We start from the raw sequence: 24,072 nt of genomic DNA, 5'->3' as shown, positions 1-24,072 counted from the left end.
GCCACATGAATAATCCTGATGGTCTTCCCACTAGCCTTGGCTGGGAGTTTTCAGTGCTTGCTGAGGGTAGCAGCTTCCTGCAAGGAACAGGAAGTTTCTTTTATGGTACCCAGACCCTGTTATATTTCATAGTTTCATCAGCCTTGGTCTTTCCTCTTTAGCATCCTAATCATGGCATCCCTGATAGGCTTGGATTTCACACTATAGATGATAGGATTAAGCACAGGGGGCACCACCAGGTATATATAGGCAACCAGGGCATGTACAATGGGGGGTAGGTGCCTCCCAAAACGGTGGATCATGGACATGGTAATGACTGGGATGAAGAAGACAAAGACAGCCAGGATATGGGAGACACATGTGTTGAAGGCTCGGATGCGTTCCCTGGGAGATGCCAGTCCTAGCACTGTGTGTAGGATGAGAACATAGGAGAGGACGATGAGCAGAGAATCTATGCCACCAGTGGACAGTACCACATAGAGCCCATAGAGGATGTTTATGGTGATGTCAGCACAGGCTCTTCTCATCACATCAGGATGGAAACAGAATGAGTGGGACAAGAGGATCTTGTTAGGGCAGAAGTTCAGACGTTTAAGCAGGAAGGGCACTGGAAAGAGAGAAAGAGTAGCACGGGCCACAATGGCCAGCCCAATCTTAATGATGACATTATTGGTGAGGATAGCTGCATAGCGAAGAGGGTTGGAGATGGCCACAAAGCGGTCAAATGACATGGCCAGAAGCACCGATGACTCCACCACAGAGAAGGAGTGGAGGAAGAACATCTGGACCAGGCAGGCATTGAAGCCTATGAGCCGACGGTCAAACCAGAGCACAGCCAGGGTGGTGGGCAGTGTGGACAGGGTGAGGCCCACGTCGGTGAGGGCCAGCATGGACAGAAAGTAGTACATGGGTTGGTGTAGGCTGGGAGTTCTCCCCACAGCCAAGAGGATCAGGCAGTTTCCAGTGAGGGCCACAGTGTACATGGAGGAGAAGGGGATGGAGATCCATCCATGAACAGCCTCCAGCCCTGGGACGCCAATCATCAGGAAGGAATGTGGCTGGAAGAAGGAGATGTTGACATAGGACTGGGAAGGGAGCATCTTTGGAAAGCAGTTGAGGTTTCTGGAAAGATGTGGCCTCTTCAGTCTGGGCAGACAGAAAGATAATAACAGGACGCTTGTTTTTAGGATGACATTTAGTTACGCTGTGTAGGTTTTTTCATTAATGATTTCCCATCTTCTCAGCTCTTTGTATTATTAACTGTTCCAAGAATGTACATACATTAAGCTAATATGTTTGCAAACAAATGTAGAATGTAGGGGATAGTTTAACTTCCTTATGATTACCAGAAAAGAAATGACTGAAATGGAATTAGAATATAGTTATTTCTAATATAAATTCTATACTCTTTCCACGTTAGTAAGCAGTGTCTTCATTAAGTGAAAGGATGTTTGTTAATACTCTTTAATATGTAAAGCACTCTCTAAATGCTCATCATCATGGTCATTGCCGTCATCGTCGTCATCTGTGTCCTGGTCATTACTGTTATTCCATTTATATTGCATTTGGCAGTATTCTAAGTGCCTTCACATAATTATCTCATTGTTGTCTCATAATTGCCTTGCTGATAGAGAAGGGAAATATTTTAGCTAAAGTGAAAGAAGAGAAATTGTGAAGTCTATCCAAAGAAGAGAATACTGCAGCTTTCCCCTGAGTCAATTATTAGAACTCAAGATCTTTTTGTGTTTGGAGGGTTTGAATATAGATCCTAGGACATTCTCTTTTAATTATCCCAATAATTATAATGTCCCAGGCTGAAAATGAACAGAAGCACTAGAAAAGTATTGGTAAATGAAGAGACATTTGATTCTCCCCAGGTCACTGAGAACACTTAAATATTTGTGGTTCACCTATGCCTTGCCCAGAGAGTATCAGCCTGGGTATTGGATGTCCTTCTCATCCTGGCTACACATTGCTTTTCAGGAATCATCCCCTCATTCCATTCATTCAACATTCCCCAAAACCTTTTAAAATCCAGCCAAACATTTTGTTCAGCCCTCAGCACACCCCACTTGAGGTCTTGATTTGTCCTTGAGTGTGCCTCCCATTAAATCAGTCAGCACAGACACCTGACCTAGCTGGGAGGGCCATAGCTACAGGGAATATGGACCCTGAGATGCCTTTCCAAGGTTTAGAATTTCTACGGACACCAACTGAAAACATGTATCAAAGACATAAATTTAGTTTCCTGTAGTGTTTAGTGGGATACATCCTATTAATGTCACTATTTTTAGTATCTGATACTGGGCAAATAAATACCAATTTACCAATTATTGAATATCTCTTATGTTTCAGATATTAGACCCCTCACTTATTGTTTGTTAGTAAATAATATCTCTTGGTCTCAAAAGAATCATATAAGTTTGGTTCTCCTGGGTGGCACAGTTGGTTGAGTGTCCGACTCTTGGTTTTGGCTCAGGTCATGATCTCAGGGTCATGAGATTGAACCCTGCATGGGGCTCCATGCTGAGTGCAGAGTCTGCCTGAGATTCCCTTTCCCTCTGACCGTCTCGCTCATGCTCTCTGTCCCTCTCAAATAAATAAGTAAAATCTGAAAGAAAAAAGTGTGTAATTTAAGTATTATTGTATCTTCTTAATATATAATATAATAAATAGTAACAATGATAATGTTAAAAAAATAAAACTGGAGGGGAGAGGCTTAGTGAGTTCCCATAGACCATTCTGGAAATGAGTCCAAAGTTAGGTCTAATTGGCTTAAACACTTTCAGTGGTTTTACATTGCCTGTATTGGCCATGAGCTGTCTACATGCTGGAGATTTGTAAAGTGTGGGGCTAGTTGGATCAGATGATCTGAAAGGGCTTGTTCTCTCCTGCTGTTCCCTGGTTACATGATTTGGAGCTGTGCAAATAAAGCCCCTTCCTATTTCTCACAGAATTGTCCTTTTACTGCTCATTGTGACCTTTTGTGTCCTTCTTATAAAGCCATTTGCCTTTTATTGTGCTAATCATTTTCTCCTTCCTGCTTTTCTTTTTGCTAGTCAGATTTCTTCAAAAATCTGATTCAGTCTCATTATTCTGATTTTGATGATTTCAAAGTTTCTGTCCTCTTTTTAAATTTTATTTTTAAATTTTTTCAGGACAATCAAAGAATGAACAAGAAAATGAATAACTGAATGAAGTTTCTTTAATTTTTTAACCCAGTTCCTCTTTACCCCAACCCTTAATATAAAACCTCCTAGGAACATATATTCACAATTTATACTGTATAGTTTATGTATAGTAAAGACCCATGGCTCCTTTAGATGAATGCAGTTAGTATCTACTTTTATCCTACTATTTTAGGATCAATCCAGGAAATAGTCTTTGTCATTGGTAGCTTAAATCAGAATACTGGATGAATTCTGTGCTCTCCCTTTAATTTGCAGGAATCTGAAGATTAATTTTACCTGGGATTAAAATCACCATTCCCTCTGTTTCATCCTGCATTGATTTATCTAATACTAGTAATTGGCAAATCTTCCATCTTATTGTAGAATTTGCCCTTGTTCCCTCATTGATGTGTAGGTCCTATGCAACTCTGGGGATTCGTTGATCTATTGCTCTTGACTGCGGTGGAAGTATCCGAATGCTAAATTAAACTGAGTATTACAAGAAGCCTGGAGCTCACAAGGGAAAATTATAGGGTACCATTTAAGACAAGTTGCCAAAATTTAGGGACAACTCTTCTACAGTCAGGCCAATTTCTCCCTTATATCCAGTTAATGTCCTTTCTCTTTTCACATTTTGTGAATATTATAGTTTTATGAAGAATCTGATATTGGGAAGGGATTATGTGTGGTGAAAGGACAGATTTTTTTTTTCTGCCCATTTAAGTAGCCAAGTTGGATTGATAAGTTTCCTGGTTCCCACAAAATCCAAAAGCATTATATTAAGTTGCTTAAACCTGGAAATCAGACCAGGTTTGGTCTTCTGTTGTTATTTCCAGGATACTAAATGATCAAAGATATTATGGACTCTGGGAAACAAACTGAGGGCTTCAGAGGGGAGGGGATGAGGGATTGGGATAGGCCGGTGATGGGTATTAAGGAGGGCACATATTCCATGGAGCACTGGGTGTTATACGGAAATAATGAATCATGGAACACTACATCAAAAACTAAGGATGTACTGTATGGTGACTAACATAACATAATAAAAAATTATTATAAAAAATGATCAAAGATATTACAGATTATAGCTCTCCCCTGAGGAACTAAATAATTTCTGTTTGAGCAGTCTAGGATTCTGGGAACTTGTTACTGGGTGTGTCTAGGGAAAGTTAGGTTGCCTAGAAACAAAGGGCTGAATCCACCATGCTTTCATAACCCCAAAGCCAAGTGCATTTCTTTTTTTTTCTTCCTTTTTTTTCCCCACAAAAAAAGAAATGATAATTATGTGATGTGATGGAGGTGCTTGCTGTCTAATGCTATGGTGTAATCGTTTTGCAATATATACACCAAATGCTTTTCTAAAAGTCCTCATACTCAGAAGATTATGAAGGACAGTCTCATAATGAGATTTGAGACCAAGCAAACATTCAGATCACCGTCAGGATGCTCTCTGGGATGGGATTTTTAAGATACTCATATACTGTTGCCCTACTTAGAGAAGCAAGAGGGTACTAATCTGCTAGGACACAGATACTGGGTTTCTGAATAATTACCTAAATCAGGAAAAATTTTGCGCTTTAGGAAAGTAGCTGCCTTCATTTCCTCTGCCTTATCTAGGGGCATAGACCTGCTGTCTCTGGAAGTCCAGGCCTCCTTACTTTTCTTCCTGCTTCTCGCATCTGCTCACCCCCATCCCCATTGGCTCCTCCTCTTGGCAGCAGCCTGAAGAAAGGGGATCTCAGACTCACTAACCAGAACCCCGTCCTTCTAAATAGTGTAGAAGGGATTGTATCTGGGCCCCAAGGTACTCACCTTGCTTGTAGCAGACTTCTCTTCCTCTCCACAATCTGAAAGAGCCCAGAAAAACTCTGCAACTAAGATACTACCTTTATACCATTGGCTGAATGCCTTAGTGAGTTGCTATTCCCCAGGGATGTCCAAGGCACAGCCACAGAGGGTAGTCTGTGCTTGCTTTTTCCTGGGGAATGGAAAATTTGTGGGATATGTGTGTTGGTACAGAGAGTTATAAGGCAAATCAGATATTTGAGCAACTGAATTGTGGAGGAGAGCCCTAGAATCATCATCTCTAGGTTTATCCATTCTACCATATCTCTAGGGGATTTTATTGGGTATTGCAGTTTTTTTCTTTATTATGCTCTTTAGTGATATCAGATCAGGCTCCTGGAGTCACACAGAATACTTTCTGTTTCCTCCAAGTGGTGCCTTTCAAAGACTCAGGGTTCATTGTGTCTCCCTCCACTCTCTCCGTGGCACGTAGGGTTGTTCATGCAGGTTAAGCACCCCTACTTCCTGTGTCTGTTCTTCATGTGACATCATTGTGAAAACCCCATTTTGTTGCACAGCAAATATGTAACAAGTAACTGGAGAAAATAGATGGGGGAATAAGGCATCCCAAGACAGAGAGGGATGAATGGGGGCATGCATCTTTACTGGGAGCTTCCATATCTCTGTTTTTATGTTTTTAGAGATACAGAGTGTCTTCCAACCTAGGAAATTTCCCTGGCTATTTTATTCCATCCCCAAGAGTTTCTTTTTTTTCTAATAGAGTGAAATAAATCGAAAACATGATGAAGCCACAGGTCTGAAAGGCAGAAGTATCTATGTGTGTGTGTGTGTGTGTGTGTGTGTGTGTGTGTGTGTGTGTGTTTGTGTGTGTGTATGTGTGTACATGCATAGCAGCTTTATTTAGGTATAATTGATGTGCAAAACCCTGCACTTATTTAATGTATACAGTTTAATGAATTTGGAAATACACATACATTCATGAATCTATCATCACAATCAAGGTAATAGACATATCCATCAACTCCAGAAGTTTCCTTGTTGTAATGGCAGGATTTCCTTTGGTTTTTTTTTTTTAGGCTGAATGATATTCTACAGTATGTGTATATCACATTATCCATTCATCTTTTGATAGACATTTGGATTGTTGGATCATGGCTATTATGAATAATGCTATAATGAAAATGGGAGCACTAGCTATGTAAGAAATGTATCTTAACATAATAAAAGATATATATGACAGACCCGTAAGTAACATCATACCCAACAGTGAAAAACTAATTTTCCTTTAAGATCAGGAACAACGGCAAGGATGCCCATTCTTTCCACTTCTATTCAACACAGAACTGGAAGTCCTAACAAGAGCAATTAGACAACAAAAAGAAATAAAAGCATCCAAATTGTAATATAAGATGTAAAACTATCTTTCTTTTTTTTGTTATATTAGTTACCATACAGTACTTCATCAATTTTTGATGTAGTGTTACATGCTTCATTGTTTGCATATAACACCTAGTGCTCATTGCAGTATGTGCCCTCCTTAATACCCATCACCATTCTAACCCATCCCCCCACCCCGCCCTGAAACCCTCAGTTTGTTTTCTGGAGTCCATAGTCTCTCATGGTTCATCTCCCCCTCTGATTTCCCCCAGCTTCATATTTCTCTTCCTTCTCCTGATGTCCTCCACGCTATTCCTTTTTTTTTTTTTTAAAGATTTTATCTCTTTATTTGACAGAGACAGCCAGCGAGAGAGGGAACACAAGCAGGGGGAGTGGGAGAGGAAGAACCAGGCTTCCAGCGGAAGAGCCTGACATGGGGCTCGATCCCAGAACTCTGGGATCACGCCCTGAGCCGAAGGCAGACGCCTAACGACTGCGCCACCCAGGCGCCCTCACTCCACGCTATTCCTTATGTTCCATGTATAAGTGAAACCATATAATTGTCTTTCTCTGCTTGACTTATTTTACTTAGCATGTTCCCCTCCAGTTCCATCCATGTCGGTGCAAATGGAAGGTAGTCATCCTTCCTGATGTCCGAGTAATATTCCATTGTATATATGGACCACATCTTCTTTATCCATTTGTCTGTTGAAAGGCATCTTAGCTCATTCCACAGTTTGGCTATTGTGGACAATGCTGCTATGAATATTGGGGTGCATATGGCCCTTCTTTTCACTACATTTGTATCTTTGGGGTAATACCCAGTAGTGGAATTACTGGGTCATAGGGTTGCTTTATTTTTAACTTTTTGAGGAATCTCCATACTGTTTTCCACAGTGGCTGTACCAACTTGCATTCCCACCAACAGTGTAAGAGGGTTCCCCTTTCTCCACATCCTCTCCAACATTTGCTATTTCTTGTCTTGTCAATTTTTGCCATTCTAACTGGTGTAAGGTGGTATCTCCATGTGGTTTTGATTTGAATTTCCCTGATGGCTAATGATGTTAGACATTTTTTCATGTGTCTGTTAGCCATTCTTATGTCTTCATTGGAAAAGTGTCTGTTCATGTGTTCTGGCCATTTTTTGACTTGATTATTTGTTTTTTGAGTGTTGTGTTTGAGAAGTTCTTTATAGATCTTGGATACCAGTCCTTTATCTGTAGTGTCATTTGCAAATATCTTCTCCCATTCCATGGGTTGCCGCTTTGTTTTGTTGACTGTTTCCTTGGCTGTGCAGAAGCTTTTTATCTTGATGAAGTCCCACAAGTTCATTTTTGCTTTTGTTTCCCTTGCCTTTGGGGATGTGTCTTGAAAGAATTTGCTGTGGCCGATATCGAAGAGGTTACTGCCTATGTTCTCTAGGATTTTGATGTATTCCTGTCTCACATCGAGGTATTTCATCCATTTAGAGTTTATCTTTGTGTATGGTGTGAGAGAATGGTCAAGTTTCATTCTTCTGTATATAGCTGTCCAATTTTCCCAGTACCATTTATTGAAGAGACTGTCTTTTTTTTTCATTGGATATTCTTTTCTGCTTTGTAGAAGATAAGTGGGCCATATAGTTGAGGGTCCATATGTGGGCTCTCTATTCTGTTCCATTGATATATGTGTCTGTTTTTGTGCCAGTACCATGCTGTCTTGGTGGTCACAGTTTTGTAATATAGCTTGAAGTCAGGTAACGTGATGCCCCAGCTTTGTTTTTCTTTTTCAACATTTCCATGGCCATTCAGGGTCTTTTCTGATTCCATACAAACTTTAGGATTGTTCGTTCCAGCTCTTTGAAAAATGCCATTGGTATTTGGATCGGGATGGTGTTGAAGGTATATATTGCTCTGGGCAGTATAGACATTTTAACAATATTTATTCTTTCAGTCCATGAGCATGGAGTGTTTTTCCATCTTTTTGTGTCTTCTTCAATTTCTTTCGTAAGTGTTCTGTAGTTTCTAGAGTATAGATCCTTTACCTCTTTGTTTAGGTTTATTCCAAGGTATTTTACGGTTTTTGGTACTATTGTAAATGGAATCAGTTCCCTAATTTCTCTTTCTATAGTTACATTGTTAGTGTATAGAAAAGCAACTGATTTCTGTGCATTGATTTTGTGTCCTGCCACATTACTGAATTGCTGTCCAGACTGAAAGTGAGGGAATGGATAACCATTTCTCTTGCCAATGGATCTTAAAAGAAAGCTGAGATAGTAATTCTTGTATCAGACAAATTATATTTTAAGCTAAAGACTGTAGTAAGAGATACAGAAGGACATTATATCATTCTTAAAGGGTCTATCCAACAAGAAGATCTAATAATTGTAAATATTGTGCCCCCAATATGGGAGCAGCCAGCTACATAAAGAAACTGTTAACCAAAATAAAGAAACATATTGATAATAATACTTTGATAGTAGAAGACCTCAACAATCCACTCAGCAGTAGACAGATCATCTAAGCAGAAGATCAACAAAGAAACAAGAGCTTTGATTGACACACTGGACCAGATGGACTTCATAGATATATACAGAACATTCAACCCTAAAACAACAGAATACTCATTCTTCTCGAACACACATGGAACTTTCTCTAGAATAGACCACATACTGGGTCACACCTCAGGTGTCAACTGATACCAAAAGATTGAGCTTATTCCCTGCATATTTTGAGACCAAAATGCTTTGAAACTGAAACTCAATCACAAGAAGAAATTTGAAAGGAATTCAAACACTAGGAAGCTAAAGAGCATCCTGCTTAAGAATGTTTGGATCAACCAGGAAATGAAAGAAGAACTTAAATAATTCCTAGAAACCAATGAGAACAAAAACACATTTGTCCAAAACCTATGGGATACTGCAAAGGCGGTCCTAAGGAGGAAATACATAGCCATCCAAGCCTCACTCAAAAGAATAGAAAATTCCTGAATATACAAGTTAGCCTTACATTTTAAGGAACTGGAGAAAAAACTATAAATAAATCCTAAACCAAGCAGGAGAAGAGAAATAATAAAGATTAGAGCAGAGATCAATGAACTAGAAACCAGAAATACAGTAAAGGAGATCAACTAAACTAGAAGCTTGTTCTTTGAAAGAATTAATAAGATCGATACACCACTGGCCAGACTTATCCAAAAGAAAAGAGAAAGGAACCAAATTAATAAAATTATGAATGAAAGGGGAGAGATCATGACTAACACCAAGGAAATAGAAATAATTATTAGAAATTATTGTCAGCAACTATATGCCAATAAATCAAGCAACTGGAAGAAATGGATGCTTTCTTGGAAACCTATAAACTACCAAGACTGAAACAGGAAGACATCGACAATCTGAATAGACCGATAACCAGGAACGAAATTGAAGCAGTGATCAAAAACCTCCCAAAAAACAAGAGTCCTGGGCCTGATTGATTCCCAGGAGAATTCTACCAAACATTTAAAGAGGAGATATGCCTATTATCCTGAAGCTCTTTCAAAAAATAGAAAGAGAAGGAAAATGTCCAAAACTCATTGTATGAGGCCAGCATTACCTTGATCCCAAAACCGGGCAAAGACCCTATCAAAAAGGAGAATTACAGACCAATATCCCTGATGAATATGGATGCCAAAATTCTCAACAAGATCCTAGCCAATAGGATCCAGTAGTACACTAAAAGGATTATCCACCATGACCAGGTGGGATTTATTCCGGGATGCAAGGATGGTTCAACATTCACAAATCAATCAATGTGATAGAACACATTAATAATAGAAGAGACGACCATATGATCCTCTCAATTGATGCAGAAAAAGCATTTGACAAAATACAACAGCCTTTCCTGATTAAAACTCTTCAGAATGTAGGTATAGAGGGAACATTCCTCAATTTCATAAAAACCATCTATGAAAGTCCACAGCAAATATCATTCAGGAACACCACAAGGATGCCCACTCTTGCCACTATTATTCAACATAGTACTAGAAGTCCTAGCATCAGCCATCAGACAACAAAAAGAAATAAAATGTATTCAAGTTGGCAAAAAAGAAGTCAAACTCTCTCTCTTCATAGATGACATGATACTGTATGTGGAAAACCCAAAAGACTCCACCCCCAAATTACTAGAACTCATAAAATTATCTTTCTTTGTGGACACCGTGAACTTATGTATAGAAAACTCCCAAAACTCCATTAAAAACTGTTAGAACTAATAAATTTAGTGCAGGTTCAGGAAACAAAATCAGCACACAAAAATTGGTTGTGTTTCTATGTACTAACAGTATACTATCTGAAAAGGAAATTAATAAAACAATCCCATTTACAATAGCATCAAAAAGAATAAAATACTTAGATGGGGTGCCTGGGTGGCTCAGTTGGTTAAATGACTAACTTTGGCTCAGATTATGATCTGAGGGTCCTGGAATTGTACCCCGCATTGAGCCTGGTGTTGGGCTCTGTGCTCAGCAGGGAGTCTGCTTGTCCCTTTCCGCCCCCACCCCCCGACTTGTGCTTGCTTTCTCTCCCAAAAAAATTTAAAAAATCTTTAGAAAGATCAAAGTGGTGCCTGGGTGGTACAGTCGGTTGAGCATCTGACTCTTGGTTTTGGCTCGTGTTGTGATCTTGGAGTTGTGAGATCGGGCCCGGGCTCTATGCTCAGCGTGGAGTCGGCTTCTCTCGAAAGGGGCGAAAGAGAGCTGGGAAGTCTCACCTTTCCTCAATTCCCTTGTTTTCAATGCTGTCCATCTTTCAGTTCAGTCTGGCATCTCTGAGTCCAGAACCTTGCTGGGAGAATTGTTTCAGAAAGTAACCTGTCTTCTGCAAGAATGCAAGGGACAGGAGAAGGAATCATATAGCTGCTCCCTAGAAGACCATCCTGCTTTCAATCCCATTCCTTACTCTTGCCTTTATCAACTCTAACTCCTTAGTTCTTTTGAAGTGGATGTGCAGCATAACCTCCTCTCTATGAATTTAATCTTCTATTTCTGCCAGTTTCTTTCCACCCTTCCTACCATTGTTCATCAACTGTAATATTGTTGATATACCTCATATCCCATCCTGTTCTTCTGCCACTGTCAGATCATATTTTTAAAATTTTGACTATCATTTAAATGAGATTTTAGAGAGAGTAAAGTTTTGTGTGCAATTCACCATGTTTAATTAGAAAACTCTTCCCATTAAATGATTTTACTTTTTATAAAGTGTTCATTTATTAACATTTTATTATGAAAAATAATAAAGTCCTCTCTCAAAATTACAGTGAGGACAAACTTGATCTCCATATACTCATACCTAGCTACCAAAATCATCAGTTTGTAGCCACTCTTGGCAGCTTGGCCCTACACAATTCTACCACAGGTGGCCCCCAATCCCCCAATTATTTTGAAGTCAATATAATGTCCTTCCTTATTGTACAAATATTTTCAAGTCTTAAAACATAGCCATAGGATTATAATCACACCGAAATAAAAAATCATCATCAAGAATTCAACCAGTATTTATATTTCCCCAATTATCCCATAAAAGTATCTCAGAAAGCTAGTTTGCAGACTTTTTCTATCTGATTTGTTCAAAACAATATCCAAACAAACTTCATCCATTGCATTTGGTTAATATGTGTCAAGGCTCTCCTAATCTATGGGTTTCCACTCTTTCCTTTATTTATTTTCTTGTAATTTATTTTATGGAAGAAACTGGAATTTTGTCCTGGAAGCTTTTGTTTTTGTTGTAGTTTGGATTTTTCTCATCACATCCCTTGGTGTCTTTTAACATATCTGCTTGCCTGGTGTCTCCTATACTCTCTAGAAACTGGTAGATATGAGTCAGGTTTGTTATTTTGGTAAAATACAGTATCTAGTTTTCTCTCATTTGTGATGATATCATCCCCTGATGATTTTTTTGCCATATTTCATTGGGCTTTTTAAAAAGTAATACTTCAGTTCTATTACTTCTTAATAGCCGGAATGCTTCTGTAGAGAGAAACTTTCCACCTTTGGTTCCTTTCTTTACACCATTCTACAGTTTGTAGAAGAAAAGTAGGTTATTTGTCAGTTTTCAGAATACTGAATGCCTAGTCTTACTGACCTTGTTCTTTCTCTCTTTCTCTCTCTTTCTCTCTTTCTCTCTCTCAGTGTGTTTCCATCTCTAGCAGTTATTATTCTCATCGATGCTTGATTGACCCATATTTGACAAGTGGAAGCCTCTTTGAGTTGACTTCTTTGTCTTTAAAAAATAATCTCAGTTGTCTTTGGTTTCCTGTTTTCTATTATTAAAAGATATCCAAGGTGATTTGGTGTATTCCCAGTAGAAGGCTTATCAGCCATTTATGAAAGGATGCTTGAAATTGGGGGAAAGGATATTTAGAGACCACATCCGAGCATTAGGTGTGTTCCTTTCTACTGAATTGTTTTGGATTGTAGGTGTTTTCTGGAAATAAAGCTAGGAGATATGTATTATTTAAAGAATAAATATTCCTTGAGCTTATTCTGATATTCCCAAGTTGATATTCTCAGCTTTATGATTACAGCATTTTAACCAACTCTTTTGAATTTACATACATAACCTCTATTCTTACCCTGAAAGTTTTGCTTCCCAAATGCATTAAAATAATGACTCAAATGATGTATCCTATAGTAGTGATAGCCCATATTACAAATAAAAATACAAATGTACTGACTTTGATATATTTTTTCCTTTTCCACCTGAACAACATTCTAAACATATTTAGAATGTGTAGATTAGATCAATTTTTCTGCAACTCTCTCTGCACATTGATCCTTTCTCTGTGGTCTAGTGGTCTTAAGAGATTTCTGGGATAAATGTTAATTTTTTCATTTTGAGATATATTGCTTTTATCAGAGCAGCTTTATGTATAATTTCTGTTTTTCCTCGCAATACAATTACCATACTTACATACATATAAATTTGCTTATTAGTATTTATTTCTTACTACATGACACTTTAATGTGGACAGTTTCATTCACTTTTCAGAAAAATATTTTATGATACATTTTAATATCTTTCTGGTTTTCATTTTTATTTTACTCTTCCTCAGGAATATCTACTATGTTTAAAATTCCACAGTTTATTTGACTTCTCCACTATAGTCTAATTACTTTTATCATTACTTTCATTTAATTGTATTTCATTATTCTCAACTCTATTCTCTATCTCTGAGTATTTTAAACAGTAGTCCTTTCTGTAATAAAAATATTCTCTATTTTATCATAGATTTTATTATTTTTTTCATGTTATTTTATTTGGCTTACCATTTTGGTATTCACTTTCTTTTTTATTATCAACTCATTTTTATACCCAATATCAAAAATTTTAATTTGGTTCATGATTTCTTTCATTTATTTATTTATAAAATTTTTATCCAGAATTTTCTTCTTCCTTAATAATTCCTTATCTCAAAGAGTATTTTTACATATCTTTAACATGTTTTATCCCTTTTAATTTTTACATAATATGTCTGCACAAATTCTATGTTGGAATTTTTCTGTTACTCATCTTTGAATGGGGTGAGCTCTGCCAGGGATTAATATTTGTTCAAAACAGTGTCTGAGAGAGAAGAAATGGAGGATGACAGATCTGAAAGAGTCAAAACTTTATTTCATTATATTCTCTTTTAAAATATTCTACTAGAATATGTGCAATCTGTTTTAGAGACCCAATGCTGTCACCTCCCCCGAAGGAAAAAAAAAGTCATTCTTCCCTTCAGAGTGAGTTGATTACATTGGCTAGATATGGCATAACTGTACACCCAGTGTTCATAGTAAAACCCTTTTAGCTCTCAGATCTATTTTTGGTGGGTTGTTTAAACCTCTGCTAAAAGATATCTCAGTGGCTGTTTCCCTTATGTTGTTTTTATTGGCTTATCTTTAGAGGGTTTTTTATTTGCTTATTTATTTATCTGTTTGTTTGGAAATTTAAAGGTGAATCCAAGAAAAGAAAGATAACAAGCCCATGCCATCAACCCTTCAGGCTTCCTTCATGTTTGCAATTTACTTCCATGAGACCACTGTTTCTTATTTTAAATAGAGCATTTTTTATTAGGCTTTTTAGGATCATCTCACATTCTTATAGAAAGCACTGCTTTCTTCTATATACGAAGAAATCAGTATTTTACACATAAAATGACACTGTTGTAGTCAATACATTTAAAGTATAGTTATTCTCTAGTTGGCTTTTAGATGGAGTACATTTTTAAATCCCTTTACATTTCATACTTGCTAATGTGTAGGAACACGTCACCTAATATCAGAGGTGGTATATTTTCCAATAATGATTTTGTCCTTATTTTTTGTCCCAGACTGAAGTGGCCACATCTTCCTGGAGACCTCGACTACTTTCCAAAGATGCTCCCTTCCCAGTCCTATGTCAACATCACCTTCTTCCAGCCACATTCCTTCCTGATGATTGGCATCCCAGGGCTGGAGGCTGTTCATGGATGGATCTCCATCCCCTTTTCCTCCATGTACGCTGTGGCCCTCACTGGAAACTGCCTGATCCTTTTGGCTGTGGGGAGAACTCCCACCCTACACCAACCCATGTACTACTTTCTGTCCATGCTGGCCCTCACCGATGTGGGCCTCACCCTGTCCACACTGCCCACCACCCTGGCTGTGCTCTGGTTTGACCGTCGGCTCATAGGCTTCAATGCCTGCCTGGTCCAGATGTTCTTCCTCCACTCCTTCTCTGTGGTGGAGTCATCGGTGCTCCTGGCCATGTCATTTGACCGCTTTGTGGCCATCTCCAACCCTCTTCGCTATGCAGCTATCCTCACCAATAATGTCATCATTAGGATTGGGCTGGCCATTGTAGCTCGAGCCACTTTATCCCTCCTTCCAGGGCCCTTCTTACTGAAGCGACTGAACTTCTGCCCTGGTAACAACCTCCTGTCCCACTCCTTCTGCTTCCATGCAGATGTCATGAAACGGGCCTGTGCTGACATTACTGTCAACATCCTTTATGGGCTCTATGTAGTTTTATCCACAGTGGGTGTAGACTCCTTGCTTATTGTCCTGTCCTATACCCTTATTCTTCATACAGTGATGGGTCTGGCCTCTCCCAGGGAGCGTGTCCGGGCCCTCAACACATGTGTGTCTCATATATTAGCTGTTCTGATTTTCTATATCCCAGTCATAGGAGTGTCAATGATCCACCGTTTTGGGAGGCACCTGCCTCATATTGTACATGCTCTCATTGCCTATGTGTACCTGGTGGTGCCCCCTGTGCTCAACCCCATCATCTACAGTGTGAAATCCAAGCCCATCAGGGAGGCCATGTTCAGAATGCTGAGAGAGAAGAGGCAAGGCTGATGAAACCAGGAAACAATCACAGGTTCTAAGGAAAAACATGTCCAGAAAGCCTTTACTCAGATGCCTGACCCAGACACATTATCAAGAGTATGACAAATGGACATCCTCATATTGATGGGTGACAAACAATCTTGATTCTTTCCTGCACTCATGAACTTCAGCTTTTTAATTCAGTATTTACTTGTTCGAGAGACTCTGTGCTCCTTACTAGGGATAGTAAAATGATTTATACATGGTCTTGTCCCTCCATTGCAGGACAGAAGCTTCTAAATACACAATTATAATTAAGTGTAATGAGGCTATGATAGGTACACACAAAGGGCTAAAGGAATCTGGAAGAGGGTTTCCTGTCTTGTCAAGAGGAAATGAGACAGGAGTCAGGGAAGAAGGATGAAAGGTGAATAGGAGTTTGTCATGCAGAAAAGGTGGGCTAGGGGAAGCCATACCTGATAAAGGGAAAAGAATGTAAAAAACAAAAACAGTGAGGTGTGGAGTGCCTGGGTGCATCAGTTGGTTAAGCGTCCCACTCTTGATTTGGGCTCAGGTCATGATCTCAGGGTCCTGAGATCGAGCCCACATAGTCAGGCTCCGTGCAAGCAGGGCGTCTGCTTAGGATTCTCTCTTTCCCTCTCCCTCTGCCCTTCTACCCTCCCCAAAATAAATAAATAAATCTTTAAAACAAAACAGTGAGGTGTGGAATTATCCGGTGTGTTTTTGGAAAGATGAATATAGTCAGTCAGAGGTGGCTCAGCATAATCTGTGTGTGTGTTGGAGGGAGACGGACAGGAGATGAGCTAGAAGTGATAAGCACTCCTTGTGCTCCTGGGGCCTTTCAGACCTCGTGGAAACATCTGCCCTCATTCCTTATTTGAGTAAGCCACGGAAAGCTTATTGCTTTGTAAAAGGTTACTGCACTGGGTATTTACCCCAAAGATACAGATGTAGTGAGAAGAAGGGCCATATGCACCACAATGTTCATAGCAGCATTGTCCACAATAGCTAAATCGTGGCTAAGAACCGAGATGCCCTTCAACAGATGACTGGATTAAGAAGATGTGCTCTATATATACAATGGAATATTACTCAGCCATCAAAAAGAACGATTTCTCAACATTTGCTGCAACATGGATGGGACTGGAGGAGATAATGCTAAGCAAAGTAAGTCAAGCAGAGAAAGACAATTATCATATGGTTTCACTCATTTATGGAACATAAAAAGTAGGAAGATCGGTAGGAAAAGAAAGGGAAGAAGAAAGGGGGGGTTAACAGAAGGGGGAATGAACCATGAGACACTGTGGACTCTGGGAAACAAACTGAGGGCCTCAGAGGGGAGGGGGTGGGGGAATGGGATAGGCCGGTGATGGGTAGTAAGGAGGGTACGTATTGCATGGTGCACTGGTTGTTATACACAACTAATGAATCATGGAACTTTACATCAAAAACCAGGGATGTACTGTATGGTGACTAACATAATATAATAAAAAAATATTATTATAAAAAAAGGGAAAAGAATGTAAAAAACAAAAACAGTGAGGTGTGGAAATAATCTGGAAGAAATGGATGACTTCCTGGAAACCCAGAAACTACCAAGACTGAAACAGGAAGAAATTGATTATTTAAACAGACCAATTAATTATGAAGAGATTGAAGCAGTTATCATAAACCTCCCGAAAAACAAGACTCCAGGGCCTGATGGATTCCCCGGGGAATTCTACCAAACATTCAAAGATGAAATAATACCTATTCTCCTGAAGCTGTTTCAAAAATAGAAACAGAAGGAAAACTACCAAGCTCATTCTATGAGGCCAATGTTACCTTGATCCCCAAACCAAGCAAAGACCCCATCAAAAAGGAGAATTACAGACCGATTTCCCTAATGAATATGGACGTGAAAATTCTCAACAAGATCCTAGCTAATAGGATCCAATAGTACATTAAAAGGATTATCCATCATGACCAAGTGCGATTCATCCCTGGGATGCAAGCGTGGTTCAACATTCACAAATCTATCAGTATAATAGATTTTATCAACAAGAAAAAAGCCAAAAATCATATGAGCCTCTCAATAGATGCAGTAAAAGCATTTGACAAAATACAGCATCCTTTTCTTATTAAAACACTTCAGAGTGTGGGGATAGAGGGTACATTCCTCAATTTCATAAAAACCATCTATGAAAAGCCTACAGCGAATATCATTCTCAATGGGGAAAAGCTGGAAGCCTTTCCCTTAAGATCAGGAACATAACAAGGATGTCCACTCTCGCCATTATTATTCAAAATAGTACTAGAAGTCCTTGAAACAGCAATCAGACAACAAAAAGGGATAAAAGTTATCCAAATCGGCAAAGAAGAAGTCAAACTGTCTCTCTTCGCAGATGACATGATACTCTATACGGAAAACCCAAAAGAATCCACCCCCAAACTACTAGAAGTTATAGAGCAGCACTTCAGTAATGTGGCGGGATACAAAATCAATGCTCAGAAATCAGTTGCATTTCTATACACGAACAATGAGACTGAAGAAAGAGAAATTAGGGAATCCATTCTATTTACAATAGCACCAAAAATCATACGTTACCTTGAAATTAACTTAACCAGAGACGTAAAGGTCTATATTCTAGAAACTACAAATCACTCTTGAAAGTCATTGAAGAAGACACAAAAAGATGGAAAAATATTCCATGCTCATGGATAGGAAGAATAAACATAGTAAAATGTCTATGCTACCCAGAGCAATCTACACTTCCAATACCATTCCGATCAAAATACCAATGACATTTTTCAAAGAACTGGAACAAACAGCCCTTAAATTTATGTGGAATCAGAAAAGGCCCCGAATCACCAAGGAATTGTTGAAAAGGAAAAACAAAGCTGGAGGCATCACGTTGCCAGATTTCAAACTATACTACAAAGCTGTGATCACAAAGACAGCATGGTACTGGCACAAAAACAGACACATAGACCAATGGAACAGAACAGAGAACCCAGAAATGGACCCTTGGCTCTTTGGGCAACTAATCTTTGACAAAGCGGGAGAAAACATCCAGTGGAAAAAAGACAGTCTCTTCAATAAATGGTGCTGGGAAAATTGGACAGCTACATGCAAAAGAATGAAACTTGACCACTCTCTCACACCATACACAAAGATAAACTCCAAATGGATGAAAGACCTCTATGTGAGACAGGAATCCATCAAAATCCTAGAGGAGTACATAGGCAGCAACCTCTATGACATCGGCCACAGCAACTTTTTTCATGACATATCTCCACAGGCAAGAGAAACAAAAGAAAAAATGAACTGGTGGGACGTCATCAAAATAAAAAGCTTCTGCACAGCCAAGGAAACAGTCAAAAAAATTAAGAGGCATCCCACAGAATGGGAGAAGATGTTTGCGAATGACACTACAGATAAAAGACTGGTATCCAAGATCTACAAAGAACTTCTCAAACTCAATATACAAGAAACAAATAAACAAATCATAAAATGGGCAGTAGATATGAACAGACACTTTTCTAATGAAGACATACAAATGACTAACAGACACTTGAAAAAATGTTCAAAATTATTAGCCATCAGAGAAATTCAAATCAAAACCACATGGAGATACCACCTTACGCCAGTTAGAATGGCAAAAATTGACAAGGCAGGAAACAACAATTGTTGGAGAGGATGTAGAGAGAGGGATCCCTCTTACATTGCTGGTGGGAATGCAAATTGGTACAGCCACTTTGGAAAACAGTGTGGAGGTCCCTTAGAAAGTTAAAAATTGAGCTACCCTATGATCTAGCCATTGCACTACTGGGTATTTACTCCAAAGATACAGATGTAGTGAAGAGAAGGGCCTTATGCACCCCAATGTTCATAGCAGCATTGTCCACAATAGCTAAATCGTGGAAGGAGCCAAGATGCCCTTCAACAGATGACTGGATTAAGAAGATGTGGTCCATATATACAATGGAATATTACTCAGCCATCAAAAAGAACGATTTCTCAACATTTGCTGCAACATGGATGGGACTGGAGGAGATAATGCTAAGCAAAATAAGTCAAGCAGAGAAAGACAATTATCGTATGGTTTCACTCATTTATATAATGTAAGAAGTAGGAAGATCGTAGGAGAAGAATGGGAAGAAGAAAGGGGGGATAAACAGAAAGGGGAATGAACAATAAAGACTATGGACTCTGGGAAACAAACTGAGGGCTTCAGAGGGCAGGGGGGTGGGGTAATGGGATAGCCTTGTGATGGGTATTAAGGAGGGCATGTATTGCACGGTGCACTGGTGTTATATGCAAGTAATGAATCATGGAACTTTACATCAAAAACTAGGGATGTACTGTATGGTGACTAACATAATATAATTTAAAAAATCAGTAGAAGGTTAAAAAAAATAAAGGCTTAAAAGATATTGGGAAACAATTTTCACACAGTCTTAAAGTATCACTGCACACACTACTTACTAAATAGGAAAGGATAAATATGCCTTTATGATAAAGAGACTGCCAATTACCACCTTAAACAAGTGATGAATTTAGCTTAACCAATAATAAGATAATTTGACCTTAGTTACTTTCTGATTTGAACAATAAGGACACAAAATCACATATGTAAATTCCTATCAAAAATGTTCAACCTGAATATAACCATGAGAAAGTAATCAGAAAAATTTTGAATATGGGAAACACCACACAGACAGAACCAAATACACACACATGCACTCACACACACACACACACACACACACACACACACACACACACACAAGCCCAGGATCTTTAAAATTGCAATTTTATAAAAACAATGTTGGGGAATTAATCTAAACTAAAAGAGATTAAAGGGACATTTCAAACAAATACTAGCATTAACCAGTCATTATTAGGACAATTGTAGTCTGAATATGTATTGTATATCGATAATATTATTAGGTTAGCATAATTTGCTTAGATTTGAAAATAGTTTTGTGATTATGTAGGAGAATCTATTTTTTGTAATATTTTTTATTATGTTAGTCACCATACAGTATATCCTTAGTTTTTGATGTAGTGTTCCATGATTCATTATTTGCATATAACACCCAGTGCACCATGCAATATGTGCCCTCCTTAATACCCATCACCAGACTATCCCAGTCCCCCACCCCTCTCCCCTCTGATGCCCTCAGTTTGTTTCCCAGAGTCCATAGTCTCTCATGGTTCATTCCCCCTTCTGTTTACCCCCCTTCATTCTTCCCTTCCTTCTCCTACCGATCTTCCTGCTATTTCTTATGTTCCATAAATGAGTGAAACCATATGATAATTGTCTTTCTCTGCTTGACTTATTTCACTCAGTATAATCTCCTCCAGTCCCCATTTTTAGGAGGTGCATGGTTAGTGTTTATTGAGAAGGACTGTAATGTCTACAACTTACTTTCAAATGAATCTGCAGAAAAAGTGTGTATGTGTGCGGTGTCTGCTTGTGTGTGTGTGCACACGTGCCTGAGAGGGTGGGGAGGGAGAAAGCAAGTAAGCCCCATGTCCATGATCCTATAATCTCAAAAGAGACAATACAGTATCTCAGGTAATTATGGAATGAATGCTGAGAGAGGTTCTAAGACTGAGCCTGGGTAAGCTAATCCATTGGTGTTAAGAATGCAGAATCAGAATGCAGAGGAAGCAAAATAATTCTATTTCTTCTTGGCTAGAATGTGCTTTCCATTAGGACTTGTATTGGGATTTTACCCACTCCCACCTCAAGGCAACTCAGGGGTTTCCACAGTGATCCCTAAGCACCTTGTGCTTCCTTCAATTGTACTACTTAATACACTATATTGTAATTATAAATAATTGTGTATGAGACTTTGAAATCCTTGAAGCTAGTTATCAGTGATGATGTTCTTGTTCTTTCTGTGTTCTCGATGCTTAACTTGGGCCTGGCACAAAACACCGCACTGCTTAATAAATAACATTTTAGTGAATAAAGGAAGGAAGACAGTGAAAGAATGTAGTCCAAAGCCTATGTGTCTGGTCAGAAATGAAGATCTCTGGGTGCAGGGTCTAGCACTCCTCCCCCAGTCTACCTCCGAATGTAGGCAGCAGAGGATGAACCCATAACTCTGCAGCCCTGGGAGAACAGCTTTCTCCAATGCGGTGGTAGTCACCTACTACTTTCTCCACCTTAACTGGAAGACTCTTGTCCTTCCAGGAGAGGTTAAAGGTTCCGTCTTCTGGGTCTTGTTCCTTAATCTTCTCTCTTTCAAGCTCTCTTTGAAGCTTGCACACACCTCTCAGAGAACTTACACTTGCTATTGAAATCATCTTTTGTACTGATCTATTCTAGTCCCTGGAAGGCAATTACTGATTCATTCATTCACACCAAATGTCTTCATTACCCAGAAAAGGGACTGGCCTAGACATCGCTTCAGGAACATTATTTGAATAAATCTATTTATAAATCATAATTCCTGAACAAATATCCTGATGTTTATTCAATAACTAGTTACTAAGTTCACACCATACTCCAAGCAATGCAACCTATAGATATAGCTCTTAACAGTTGAAGAGAAAACGGGCATCCTTTGCTCCAAAAGGGCATCTTCTTGCTCAAGAATGGCTTTCTTCTGGCCTTCCACAGTTGCCTGAGATTACATTAGAGACTCTAGACTTTAGTTATGCATCACCCTACTTTGCCTCAGCTCTGAAAATTCAATGTCCCTGGGATAGAGACAACTTCATTTGAAAGTCATCCCAAAGAGACCACTGAGGCAGGCACTGTCTTCACTGGCAGGCACACAGGCAGAAAACTGGGGAGTTGGCAAGTCAAAGTAGGATTTGGAGGCCAATGTTTGGAAATATCAGTATCCTTTTAAGATGCTTCTGCAAATATCTCTTTGAACTCTGACACCAATTCTTTGGGGTAAACATCCAGAAATGGAATTACTAGATGATACGGTAGTTCTAATTTTTTGAGGACCTGCATACTGTTTTCCAGAGACACTACATCAGCTTACATTACTGCCAACAGTACACAAAGGTTCCAATTTGTCCACATTCTCACCAATACTTGTTATCATGTGGGGTCCGTTCTTTCTTTCTTCCTTCCTTTCTTTCTTTCGGATGATAACCACCCTAAGAGTTGTAAGATGATATCTCATTGTGGTTTTGATTTGCTTTTCATAAATAATTAGTGATGTTGAGCACCGTTTCATATATCTGTCGGCCATTTGTATGTTTTTAGAGAAATATGTATTCAATTCCTTTGCCCGTTTTTTTAATCAGGTTATTTGGGGGGTTTTTTGCTAATGATTTGTAAGAGTTCCTTATATATATATTTATATTCATGCATTATCAGGTATATGGTTTACAAATATTTTCTCCTATTCCATTGGTTGCCTTTTTATTTTATTCTTTCCTTTGCTGCACATTAACTTTTTAGTTTGATGTAGCCCCACTTGTCTAATTTTGCTTTTATTGATCGTGCTTTTGTTGTCATATCTAAGAAATTATTGCCAAGTCCAATGTCATAAAGATTCTTCTGTTTTATTCTAGGAGTTTTATAATTTCAGGTCAATTTTTTGTATATGGTGTAAGATAAGAGTCTGCTGTCATTCATTTGAATGAGAATACCCAGTTTTACCAACTATTTGTTAAGGAAATTGTCTTTTTCCCATTGCATATTCTTAGACCCTTGTCAAAAATCACTTGATTGTACATATTTCATTTATTTCTGGGCTCTCTATCCCAAATATCAGTTTTTAAACCAGTACCATACTGATTTTTTCTGAATTTTTAAAATAATCTCTACACCGAGCATGGGGCTTGAATTGAAGACCCTGAGATCAAGAATTGCATGCCCTACCAACTGAGCCAGCCAGATGCCCAGTACCATACTGTTTTAAAATACTGTAGATTTACAATGTATTTTGAAATCAGAAATGTGATGCCTCCAATGTTGTTCTTCTACCTCGGACTGCTTTGACTATTTGGGGTCTCTTTGGCTCCATATGAATTTTAGGATTATTTTTTTCCTATTTCTATAAAAAATGTCATTGAGCTTTTCATAGGAATTTCTCTGGATTCATAGATCACTTTGGGTAATATGGATATTTAGACAATATTAAGTCTTTCAATCCATGAACATGCAATGTCTTTCCATTTATTTGTGTCTTAATTTCTTTCACCAATAATTTGTAGTTTTCTGTATATGTCTTTAACCTCCCTATGTTTACTCCTATTTTACCTTTTTTTTAAGATTTATTTATTTATTCGAGAGAAGGCCTGTGGAGAAATGCTAGTCTAGACAAGGAGGAGGATAGCTGAGATGCTGAACCAGAGCTCAGATGACCCCAAAATGCCAGATGGGAAGAGAACTTGGCACATTTTCTCATCTACTTTCTGGAGAGACTA

The 24,072-nt window shown here is 38.6% G+C and overlaps 3 protein-coding genes across 3 annotated transcripts in view; 2 read left to right on the top strand and 1 right to left on the bottom strand.

Annotated features, from left to right (window-relative positions):
- Window positions 1-24,072, top strand: part of LOC123782525 (uncharacterized) — a 382,057-nt gene that overhangs the window by 57,234 nt on the left and 300,751 nt on the right. The window lies entirely within an intron of this gene.
- Window positions 40-1,169, bottom strand: LOC123782524 (olfactory receptor 51I2-like). Its single transcript, XM_045782739.2, has one exon. The coding sequence runs from the start codon at window positions 1,098-1,100 to the stop codon at window positions 138-140; it is 963 nt and encodes a 320-aa protein (XP_045638695.2). The 5' UTR covers window positions 1,101-1,169; the 3' UTR covers window positions 40-137.
- Window positions 14,691-15,788, top strand: LOC123782526 (olfactory receptor 51I2-like). The gene has a single exon (XM_045782740.2). The coding sequence runs from the start codon at window positions 14,730-14,732 to the stop codon at window positions 15,690-15,692; it is 963 nt and encodes a 320-aa protein (XP_045638696.2). The 5' UTR covers window positions 14,691-14,729; the 3' UTR covers window positions 15,693-15,788.

Source organism: Ursus americanus, chromosome 16, assembly GCF_024610735.1.
Source record: "Ursus americanus isolate L20-20 chromosome 16, mUrsAme1.1.p, whole genome shotgun sequence".
Classification (NCBI taxonomy): domain Eukaryota; kingdom Metazoa; phylum Chordata; class Mammalia; order Carnivora; family Ursidae; genus Ursus; species Ursus americanus.
Note: the sequence above shows the minus strand (reverse complement) of the source record. Positions and strands in the feature narration are given on the sequence as shown.

What these genes read in the sequence shown, in the direction of transcription:
- LOC123782524 (XM_045782739.2), bottom strand. Translation starts at nt 1,100, where the DNA reads ATGCTCCCTTCCCAGTCCTATGTCAACATCTCCTTCTTCCAGCCACAT.
- LOC123782526 (XM_045782740.2), top strand. Translation starts at nt 14,730, where the DNA reads ATGCTCCCTTCCCAGTCCTATGTCAACATCACCTTCTTCCAGCCACAT.